This window comes from Dioscorea cayenensis, chromosome 16, assembly GCF_009730915.1.
Source record: "Dioscorea cayenensis subsp. rotundata cultivar TDr96_F1 chromosome 16, TDr96_F1_v2_PseudoChromosome.rev07_lg8_w22 25.fasta, whole genome shotgun sequence".
Classification (NCBI taxonomy): Eukaryota; Viridiplantae; Streptophyta; class Magnoliopsida; order Dioscoreales; family Dioscoreaceae; genus Dioscorea; species Dioscorea cayenensis.
This window is the reverse complement of record NC_052486.1, coordinates 13,986,175-13,998,500: the sequence shown is the minus strand read 5'-3', so window position 1 is coordinate 13,998,500 and position 12,326 is coordinate 13,986,175. Positions and strand designations below refer to the sequence as shown.

Below are 12,326 nucleotides of genomic sequence, written 5' to 3'. Positions count from 1 at the left end.
CAACCTATTTAGGGTTTTGGTGAAAACCCTAAATTAGGTGGAGCAAATAGCTTATTCGGGTTGGGTGATATTAAGTGTTGATCGAATCTAATTGATTTGGATAATTAAAATGGTTTAATTAATCACGTAAAGAAGAGATTTCTAATTTGATTAGGAGTGAAGGGTTTTTTCATAAATTAGGGTTTTGGGTTTCCAATATAAATAGATGGTCTAACCCTAATATAAAAACAAGAAAGAAAATAGAAGAAAAAAGATAGAGTGATTGAGAGATTGTCTCTTAAAAACCCTTAGCCGCCACCCACTCTTCTCTCTTGGTCGCCGCGGTCGGATCCCGCCGTCGCCGCGCTTACATCCCCTTTTCTCTTGAATCTCGGGTGCTTGCTATTCGAACCAAGAAACAAGTGTTGTTCCTTGAGGTACTAGCATACCTGCTTGATTCCCAGAGGCGTTCGTGTGTACATGATAGTAGAGGGGAGCTGCGATTTGCAGTCCTTTTCGATTTCGGGGAACCGAGGGTGCGTTCAGAATCGTCATCAAATGAAAGGTATAACTTTTAATTATCTATTTATTTATAATTTAATCCTAGTTCTGGCATGTGTTAGGGTTTTATCATATTTACATGCCATTAAAAATTTTGTTATCTGTTGTGTTTTGGCAAGTATTTTTCTTATGATAATTCCCTTTTAGAGTGATAAGATCCCAACTAGGGATGGCAACGGGTAGGGTATGGGTAGGGTATACCAAAACCCTTACCCTTATCCGTACCCGTAACCCCTACCCTATACCCGCACCCTTACCCGTACCCTTCAGGGTAAAAAAAATCATACCCTTACCCATACCCGCAGGGTACCCGCTTACCTGTTGTTCAAATTATCGAATTAAATTTAAATAATAATAAAAATAAATTAAATTATACATTATATTACAATCTTTAAACACATGTCCATAAATTCAAAATTACAAGTTGATATATAATCACATAAAAATGACGTCTATTTAAGACTCAATGGTAACTCTACCTTTTGTTTTGTTCATGTTTAACTATCTTGGTTTTTGTTTAAAATTTTTTCATATATCTACTATTTATATTTTATATAGCTTCAAATTTTATAAGTATCTAGTAAGATTTTGAATATAAAAAACATTATAAGTAATTCTCATAAGTTATATCCAATTGATTTTTTATTAGTATCTTATTTTTTAGGATGTTCTTATAATTTATCGAATAAATTATTATAGCATTATTTTTTATATTTGTTTATTTTTTAATTTAATTATGATTCTTAATATATCTAAAATTCAATTTTGATAATATTATCAAATATAAATATAGAAATTAAATAAAATTTAAAATAATATATTAAGAGAAAATTTGAAGTATTATTTTAAAATTAATCACCATGAAAATAGATATTGAGTAAATTGTGAGTAAATGTTTAGTTTAATAAAAAATTATATATATATATATATATATAAGAGGGTAAGGGTACGGGTACGGGTTTTACTCGTACCCTCTTCAACGGATAAGAGTAAGGGTAAGGGTACGGGTAGGGTATGGGCATACCCTTACCCGACCCGTACCCGCTCAAAAACTAACGGGTAATACCCTTACCCGTACCCGTACCCGGTCAAAGAGGATAATACCCTCTTTAACCGGGTACGGGTACGGGTACGGGTTAACCCGTCGGGTACAAATTGTCATCTCTAATCCCAACAGGATTATCGCAGTCATTGGTGGCGTCATCCCTAGTCCAAACGATATTTGTGATTAAGGGCCCTACATTGAGTTACATACCATCTATCAATATTTGGGCAATGTAGTGAAGCTGCAAGTATGGTACATCCATTTGCGGTATCTTCAGCTCCTTTCCTCGTAGAATCTAATCGATGTATCGCAACATACAACAGGGCAGTTGACAGAGTTTGGTCCCTGTTGTAGGCTGGAGCAATGGAAGATCTTTGAGTTTATTGCCTTCGGTCTCAACAATGAACATTTCAAAAAGAGTCCTCTACAAAAATATTAATTCCCGTTGGTGCATAAGTAATAAGAGCATTAATCTTACAGCCTTGCTAGAGATACTTACCATGTCTCGTTCATTGGCGTCATATTGACGTGAGTAGAGGAAGGAGTAGTGGATCTATTTCTATTTGCCCTTATCCAGTACGAGTAGATGGTAGTGTCCATTTGGTACGATTTCCATCAGAATAATTTCAGATTTGTCATACCCAAATATCCCATCCGCCACCATAATAGGAGCTTGATTTATAGTATGTTTCATCTTCGCGTGATGATGGAACACTTTGGATAGTCAGTGGGGGTTCATAAGCAACTCATCACATTGACAACATCATCTGGGACTTGTTCTTTTCCCTCGACAACATCATTAGCCACTTGTGAGTGGCATGCACCCACACGTAATGCCTAAGCGAGGCCAAATCGTCAACATAATGTGCATCCCATGTTGGTGCATTCAGTGAAGTGTTAGGGAAGAGTATGGTGGTCATGAGATAGACAACAAGTAACTTGACAAATGTCTCTTCTTCTCCATCTAACTACTGTCAAGCCTAAGAAGGTTGGCTTTGATCGCATTCCAATGCTGGTTATGTATTTTATCAATATATGTTTGTTCAAAGACAGAATGCTCTTTCTAGTATTTGAAAGAGACAATATCCCCTTCACCACGCAAACCCATATTAAGCGCAACATCCTCAGTCTTGAAAGCAAGTGTGCTCTCACCTATCTTAAAACATTAGATTCGATCATCATACATTTGCATAAGCATATCTAGCATCCCCCTTTCTTGCAGTATAGGTTCCACTTTTATTACATGGCTGAAAGGAGTGCCATGAAGGATTTCCCACTGTCACCGACTCATGTGAGGCGTCAACTCGGTGAGCGTTGCCATAATAGGGGCCAAATAACATCACGCGTTTACCAGACTGGTAGCCATATCGTATTTGTACATACAATCGTAATGAAAATAGTACACACAATCAATTCAAGGTAAAGAAAGATAGAGTAACAAACATTAACACCGAAATAATACATAGTAAGCAACATGTAATACACAAAAATTACACAAAAACAAACATGAAGAAACCCAAACTTGATAGGAAAACCATACAATTTTCTATTTACAAAAATCCCGAAACCTAGCTCTTTCACTCTTGCTATGGAGACCTTCTTACCTTCAGCCTGTCGATTTTGTTAGTTGAAATCACAGTGAAGAGGAGAACGTCAATGAGAAGAAGAAAATGAAGAGGAGAAAAACCCCAAATGTTGCTTGGCGAGAATAGGCAAATGACGAGGATGAGGAGACAATGGAGGCGAGCAAAAGGAGTACAGTGCCCATTATCTCGAAATTTTAACCGTTTTTGCACCGCTTCCCCATGCCTCTAGTTGGAGAGTATTTTTGACATCTTCTTTCCCGTGAGAGAGTTAATGATCACCGAGGGTGGTGAGGTAATTTTTTGCCTTCTTTTAACTCCGTTGCTAGCCTTTTGACGTGGTTTGGACTAAAAAGTAAATAGCATGAAAAGGACGGATGGATTAGGGATATGGAAACTTCCAAGGTTTTTTTGGAGATAAGGAAACTTTAGAGGGAGTATTTATTAGGGGTGAGCAAAAGTATCCTGATCCAATGATCCAATCTAGTATCCAATTTTTTAACCCGAATTTTTTGCTATCCGATGCGAAAAAATGGATATGTACCCAATCCTAATTTTTGAGATGAAAACTGGATCGAATCCAAGTCGAGAGAAAATAAAAACTGGGTACCTAAATCCGATCCAGTTTTACTATATATATATATATATAATAAATTTAATTTTTACTAGGTAAAAATATAAAAAAATACCAAATTCCCTAATCCAATTCCTTTAAGGCATATTATTTTTTCTTTTAATTCTTCTATTCTAGTTCTCATCACCTCCGCGTAATCCAATGAGGATGACCCATTTCTTGGTTCTGTTGTAACTACCAAGGAATTGTGTCCGTGAGATTCCCTGGGTAAAAGTTTTTATTATTTTTGTTGCGTAGAGAATAATAGGATTTTAATCTTTTTTTTGTACATGATATGTTCATTATATTTATTTTTATGTAATGTTATTATTTAAAAAAAAAATTATAAGATGGATAAAATTTAAATTCAAATCTGGATATTCAATATCTGATCCTATTTAAACCAGGCACCTAGTTTTCAATATCCTATTTAAACTGGGTCGAATAGGGGTTGAGTTTTGGCTGATCCGAAAAATCGAGTACCCGTTCAACCGGATTGGATACCCAGTTTTGCTTACCCCTTGTATTTATTACTTCCCAGTAAATTAAATTGTCGGCAATTTGATTTTTTATATAAAAAAAATATACACAGAAACTATTTAGTTCATAAATAAACACTTTTAGAAAAATCAGTTTTTTCAATAATTTTTTATCATTATTTTGTATGAAATAAATAAATCTCAAGAACAAGCGCATGCCACAGGCGGATTGTCTCTTATTTTATATGTATTTTTGGTTTTCTCACCGTCCTTTAAAAAAAAAAAAAAGTTGAGATTCAAAACCGGTGAAAATGTACTATAATTATTAATTAAACTTATAATTCTTTGAATTTATAAGAATTATGAAACGCAGGAAAATATTTATATTTTAATATTTTAATTTACATCTTGGTTGGACATTCTATCTAAAAAAATTATGTAGTCTCATATATATATATATATATATATAAAAGATGGTCTCATATATATAAGATGGTAAAAAATAAACAATTATTTTCTTAATGATAGCCCGTGCGAAAGTCCAATACTCACCAATAATGCATTTGGATTAAGTCCAATACTCACCAATAATGCATTTGGAATGAGGGTTTGGGAAATAAAGTAGAGGGATGATTAAGGATAGTTGGGTTGAATCTTCCTCTTGTTTGAATAAATGTTTTTAATTTAATGAAAAAAAAACCTCTAATCATCAAAATCCATTCAAAACATTATTTTTTCTGGCCTCGATTTAGGGTGTCCGAAGTAGAGTGGAGCTCAAAATATATATATATATATATTAGAACCATTTCTCTATGGATGTCCATGGATAAAAATAAAAAAATCTATGGATGTTCATTATTAACCGTTGGATCTCGATCCAACGGCTAACATTAATGAACAGTAGTTACTACAGTAATATATACAGTAATTACTGTTCATCAATGTCGACCGTTGGATCATGATCTAACAGTTGATAATTGGACGTCCATAGATAAAAAATCTATGGACGTCCATAAAAAAATGTATTGTCTATATATATATATATATTAAAAAGACTATAATGCCCCTAGTTAATTACATAGACTCATTATAACTAAGGGTATAATTGATAGATCATAGGAGTCGTTTGGTTCGTGGTAATTATATCGGGAATGTTATATGTTTAGGAATGTTGTGATAATTTATAATAACCATGTTGGTTGGAAACTCATATTACATAGTAATCAACTTGACAATGTTCTAAATTTCCCAAAATATTCTTGTGTCTACCATTTTTTGCCACTTTAAATTTAAAGTAAAATAAAATTTTGGATAAAAAAAATTAAAATTTCAAAGTTGAACATATTCCCAAAATAATGTTATTCAAATTTAATTTTTTTATCCAACGAATAAAGTATGAAAATTATTATTTTTAAACCAGGGGTATATTTGTCCAAAAAATGTTTCATATTACCACCCACTTGGTAATCCAACATAACCACCTATTTTGGTGGTAATGGGATTACCAAGTTTTTTGGTAATCTTCAAGGGTTGGTAATCATAGATTACTATCAATATTACCACAAGCACCAATCCAAACGTGGTAATCTAAAAAGATTACCACGTAACAGATGGTAATGTTTTCACATTACCACAAACCGAACGGCACCATATTATTATATACTTTTTTTTTTCTAGAAATACCCTAAAATTCCTTCCAATTAAGTTTTACTTATACACAGATCGTCCAGCCAAATTTAAATATTCCCAAAAAAGTCATTCTTTTTTTTTACAGCTTACTTTTCAGTCATTCTGTCATATAGGTGTTGACATTGACCGAAATGCCGCTTAACTCTTTAAGCCGAAACACATAATATTAAATGGAAATGACAGATATTGAACATCAAAAACAAATTTATTTAAGCGAGAAGTACATGTTGTAAGATAGAATAAATTAGCGGAGTGAGTCGCAATGACTGAAAATGAAGTAAACAGAAAAAAGAAGAAACTATCTAGGAAATTCAAATATCAGAGGGTCTATCGGAGAAGTTTTGAAACATTTCTGGACCTATAATTCATTTTTCGTTTCTTCTTCCTAACCAACTAAAATTTATTAAAACAACCTTCGTTCCAATACTAAAATTTGATTATTCAAATAAGAGTTCAATTTTATTTCCTTGCTTTCTCTTCCTTTCTTCTGCTTTTTCTTTCCTTTTTTATCTTTCCACTTTTAGGTTCCAACACTATATTTTGTAAAAATAAATAAATAAATAAATAAACACTAAAAATTATACGTTAAGAATTAAATAAATAATTTTAATACACACTACTTTCTATGAAAGACCAAAATAACAAAAAACGTCCACTTGAAATTTTATAAAATATTTTTTTATACTTCTAAAAAGCCTAACTTTTTTTTTTCAATTCAGAATATTGCAATTATTAGACATATTTAAATGTTTTATAAGAAAAGAAAATTTTTAAAAATTTTGGGCGTTATACAGACCATAAAAATATTTTAATACTCAAATAGACAATTATGAAATTTTTTTCATGCCTCTCTAAAAAAATCTGATTAAATAAGAGTAAAATAAAAAAAAATTATAATACACCATCAAGAGATTTTATTATTGAAATTTTTGATAATTAACTACAACCAAAATGTAAACAATATGAGAAGCATTACATAAAAATATTTTAATACTCAAATAGACAATTATGAAATTTTTTTCATGCCTCTTTAAAAAAATCTGATTAAATAAGAGTAAAATAAAAAAAATAAAATAAAATACACCATCAAGAGATTTTATTATTGAAATTTTTGATAATTAACTACAACCAAAGTGTAAACAATATGAGAAGCATTAGGAATAATTGCAGGCTGATCTACATACATCATATCATCCCTTACAATAAAAAAAATAAGTTATGCTTGCATTACTTCATCCTCTTCTTTTGTACATTTAATGTCCTCCTCATCCATTAGAAGCTCTAAGACCTGCAGTTGTGACCGTTTTAGAACATAAATCCAACGTCTTAATTTTTTTTTAAAAAAAAACTATATCTCACGTAGGATTGGAGAAAATAATATGAGTGTGGGTTTGTAGCCCAAACTCCATATCAGATGTTCAATTTTTGTCTTTATATTTAATTTTGGTTGCGTATGTCATATTTATTATATATATATATATATATGAAGCATATCAAAATTTGAAATAAAATTAAAGTCATATAATATATATCCTTTTATGCCTAAACATTCAACCATTAGTCATAAGCATCTTTGATTAAGTACGCTGTATTTACCATATAAAATGCTGTAATGACTTGAATTGTCAGATTAATCCAATTTGATACCAATTGTTGAATATTTTATAATTAGGGGAATTCAAATCAACAATTTGGTATCAATAGCTGAACATTTTATAATTGCTGGGAGACAGCTGCTAGGGTATCACTTGCATTATCTGCCACGTCTCTGGTATAATGTCCACCTTCTACCATTTGTTTCCCAAATTTTAGAATTTCCAAGGTTAATAGTTGCTTTCTTTTACATTATTATTTTACTGTTTATTTTATTGTGCTCGCTATCAATTTGAGTTTGGTTATTCTAACCACCTTTAGAATTATTCAGTGGTCAAGGTATTTTGATTCTTATGTTCATATATGTTTTTGACACATGATTTGACTATGTTTCATATAAATAATAATAATAATAATAATAATAATAGAGATATACATACCTCATTCATGGTTGGACGCCAAACTGCTGATTGTCTGACACAGTATGAAGCTACAAGCACTAACTTTTCCAATTGATCTTTATCATATTTACCCTTAAGATTTGGATCAGCCATTTGGGCTATTTTACCACGTGTAATAAGAGGCTTTGCCTGAAATTAGCAATGTTCATGTTAGTTGAAATGCCATTATAATGCTAATAAAGTATCAGATATTGCCGAAACAATCTTGTATTTAAGTTTATATGCTAAGTCATCATCAGAGCAATACAAATCTTTTCTCTAACACTTGTACCATGTTGACCATTTTGTGAATAAATGAGTAAAATATTTAACATTAGCATCAGACAAATGTACCATAAATGCATTTAAACCTATCTTTTGAGCAATTTGTGAAACTATATTTCTGAGTTTTTAGTTTTGTCGAAATAATCATAGTTCCACTTCTGAATAACAATGGAGAAGATTTTGAATGTAAGTGATTTGTGTCTCTTACCCATAAAAGCAAGCTCTGTTTTGATGAATCTATGGGCTTCCTTCCAGTGATTATCTCCAAGAGAAGAACTCCATAGGCAAAAACATCTGTTTTCTCATCTACTATTCCATGCATGAAGTACTCTGGAGCCAGATATCTGCTCAAATGTTCAAATTAATCGCTTGATTTAACTTTGCAAATACTCTATATCAGCAGAAATTTTTACTAATTTACCAAAGTTCAAGTTATCAGAAATTTCTGGCATAACATCGAAAGCTTTGCAGGACATACCCAAATGTGCCTTCAATTGGAAGTACTGAGTGATGAGTCCATTGCTTTGGAAGCCATTTTGCTAATCCAAAATCAGAAATCTATGCAAATTGCATTGTTAATGTTAATCAAACTTGGATGTATTCGAATGAAATTCATGTATTTTTTAGTTACCTGTGGCTCAAAATCAGGTCCGAGAAGTACATTTGATGCCTTGATGTCCCGGTGAATAATTCGTCTTCTGCAACATTTGTGAAGATAATGCAGACCTCTAGCAACACCAAGAGCAATTTTGTATCTCAAATGCCATTCAAGATTGTTAGGATTTCTTCCTGAAAAAAAAAAAAACACATAATGGAGCCAATTACAACCAATCATAGAATAATCAAATAATAAAAAAAATAATGATCAATGGCCTAACCATGCAAAGCTGAAGACAAGCTTCCATTTGGATAGAAATCAAAGATCAGATATAGTCCATTCTCAATGCAGCAACCAACTAAATAGGCAGTGTTTGGATGGAAAACATGCCCAAGTATGCCGAGTTCTATAAGAAACATTTTCTCTTTGTGCTCACCTGCATTATTGCCTTTAGCAAGCCTCTTTATCGCAACATTTTTCCCATTATTTAAGGTTCCTTTGTACACTTCTGCAAATCCCCCTTTTCCCACTATGTTATCTGCGAAACCGAAAAACTTGAGAGATTCAGTGCTGTCCTTGTATTGGTTAAAAAAGAAGAGATTTTCTTACCCTGATGGAAGTCAATAGTTGCCCTTGATATCTCATCATACTTGAAACACTTCCATGAAGGTCTTAGTCCATCTTTACTTAGTGAAAACCGATTATCATCCTCGGTTCTATTAGAGGAACAAAAGAAAGGAAACAAGAGCTTTGTCGTAGATAACCTACTCCAAATGTTCATGAACTTATTATTATTATTATTATGATGCTTTCCATTGATCTCATTACTTGAATGACTAGAGCACTCCTCTAGAACACCTCTTGGTGAGCCTTTCTCGTCAGTGATCTCAAGAAGACAATGCCTTCCACTGCATTTGTCATCCTTCCTTAACTTTGAACCCAAGGGCTTTTGCAGAGGAAACAAAGCCTTAACTAGATTGTTACCATCTCTACCAGTCCATCTTGAGCTTACAGAGTTATTATTACCTGAGATAAAAATCAAAGAATTAAAATCAATTTAATCTCATGAACTTAGTAATTGCTTCTTACTTGTCTGTAACAACCTTCACAAGTTACACACGCCATATCAGTTTGATTTTGTGGCATGCCTTGTCTTCCGATTGCAATGACCAAGCAACCTTCAGGAGCATGCTTAAAGCAATAATTTGTGATCTCAAATGATTTCCTAATCATCATTAATCAAATCCTTTTAGATCACATGCTTTCTAGCAGATGCATGAAATACTTCAATGAAAATAAGTCTAACCTTTGTGAAGAGTTCTTTGAGCAACCACCCCCGACAAGAAGAAAGTTTGCCTCGATCAATAATGCTTCCTCAATTAGGCCTTTCGATATGCTAGAGCTGGTCCTGACCTTTGCTTCCAATTGCACCTGCAAATGAATTTATTACAGAGAATCATGTCAAAGGACTTTCAGTGTGCAAGCATGAAAAATTTTGCCTAGCATGCCTGTTTAGCTTGGCAAATCTTTGCATAGTTTGCGAGCATGTTAATCACAGAAGTCTTGGCCCTTTGCAGGTTACTCTTCTCAAGCTTCTTCTCATCCTTGTCAACTGTTGATGAAACCATTACAAAGTATAGAAACTTTATCATAATAGAGTCATATATATGTATATATAAATATATATATACTCACCAAGAACATGCAAAGCAACAATTATGTCATTAGGATGTGCAGCAACACCCACTGCCCAAGATAAAAGTTCATTGCTCCTATGAACTTCAAGTGAAACACCAACAAGTATCTTAGTAATAGAAAGGACACAACCATCTATGGAATCCATAACAATAGAATAACAAGATGAAGCAATTTGGTTAATTTCCACAAAGAGAGCACAGTCTAATTTGTAGAGCTATGACCTACTCATTGATTGTCATGAAAGGATATGAATGCTGCCACTGAAATAAGCTTGCTTATGAAGTTAAGAGAAGGTAATGGCAATGAGAAGGTGATGGAAATGTAATCCAATTTTGGTCTGTGTTGCATATAATTGGTTAGTTGGTGGTGATTTAGATAGGAAGCAAAGGTTGGGTGCATTATTGGGTTAATTTATCTTGTTAATGAAGCCAAAGGTTGTGTCCAATGGGAGTGATGGTTTTGGCTATTTAGTCACTCATTTAACCATTAACTTTATGGAGTCATAATCTATGTACTTTATATAAGCCCATTGGAGATGGAGCATCACCTTAAAAGTTAAGTTAGCAAGTGTGACAAATCTTTAGTTGATAGGTTTTGATTATTTTGAGCATGACGAATCAATTAGATCAGTATCAATTACACCTTTTGAGTTGTTAGAAGAGACTTAGAACAGGGGCATCTCTAGCACAGTGTTAAAAAATAAATCATAGCCAACCTGTCTCCTTGGGCAATTTTCTTAAAATAGTTATTGATGTTATATGACTGTTTTATTTTGCAAAATATACATTTCAGATTTTAAAATAAAAAAGAATTTGAATTTTGTCCCAATCATTTAATGTTGTTCGCAATTAATGTTTAGATACTTGCCGAACTGAACATGACACGATTGATTAAGTTATTAAATAAGTCAAAAAATCTTATGAACAATATTTATTACAATATTAGCAACACACAACAAGTCAATAGGTCATATTCAACATGCACAAGAGCCTAAAATTGTAATTTTGATAAATATAATGTTTTATTATATATTACAAAAGTACAAGTATATAATTTTTATTTATTACAAAATAATCAAACTTTAATAAGTTAATACAATAACATGGTATATCATGCCAATTGTGTATAATTTAGATGTATATCTAAAAAATATAATCTTTTATATTTATGCTATTTGAAACATATTAAAAATAGTATACATAAATATATAGTGGTCATTTTGTGAAATCTTATAATGACATGATTATAACAAGACTATAAACTAGGTTAAGTAGATTAACTAATTATAGCACAAAAACTAGCTTGATCAGTGATCCCCATCCCTTAATTAAATCCTAGCCATTGATACTATTTTTAATTCCAGCCATTGATTTTGTTTTCAATTTTGAAATCCTAGCCACCTCTTCGTCTCCTTCTGATTTTGATCGCCGTTTAGGAAAAGAGAAAGACCTATTCTCCTTCTATGCCTATTTGCTGGTGGTGTCAGTGGCGAGGACGGGAGAAGGGTCTCGTCATCCATGGTTGGTTCATTTTTATTGTTGAGGTAAGTATCCTCTTCCTCGGATCTTTAGCCAAATTGTAGAATTATTATTATTGTTTTCTAGATCTTGAACTGTTAATGTCAGATGTTAGTGATGGATGGGTTATGTTAGCTTCTTGTTTGAGGGTAATTATTAGATTGAGAAGTTTTCTGGTAGTATAGTAGGGATCCCTAATTAATTTGGGAGAGCTAGAGACAAATTTTGGAGGATATAAAAATGCAG

General features: G+C 32.4%; 1 protein-coding gene across 3 annotated transcripts; it reads right to left on the bottom strand.

The window, feature by feature from the left end:
* Positions 1 to 7,036: 7,036 nt before the first annotated feature.
* Positions 7,037 to 10,889, bottom strand: LOC120278792 (probable receptor-like serine/threonine-protein kinase At5g57670). 3 transcript variants are annotated; one of them, XM_039285525.1, is made up of 12 exons: positions 10,789 to 10,889; positions 10,561 to 10,644; positions 10,374 to 10,477; positions 10,172 to 10,296; positions 9,969 to 10,090; positions 9,475 to 9,891; positions 9,146 to 9,403; positions 8,899 to 9,056; positions 8,746 to 8,825; positions 8,476 to 8,611; positions 7,983 to 8,132; positions 7,037 to 7,237 (listed from the first exon to the last, which is right to left on the bottom strand). In XM_039285525.1, the coding sequence occupies exons 1-12, from the start codon at positions 10,790 to 10,792 to the stop codon at positions 7,166 to 7,168; spliced, it is 1,710 nt and encodes a 569-aa protein (XP_039141459.1). In that variant the 5' UTR covers positions 10,793 to 10,889; the 3' UTR covers positions 7,037 to 7,165. The 3 variants fall into 3 exon arrangements, with proteins under 3 accessions (XP_039141459.1, XP_039141458.1, XP_039141460.1); XM_039285524.1 differs by having other exon boundaries at positions 10,561 to 10,888; XM_039285526.1 differs by having other exon boundaries at positions 9,302 to 9,403; positions 10,561 to 10,888.
* Between the last annotated feature and the right edge of the window lie 1,437 nt (positions 10,890 to 12,326).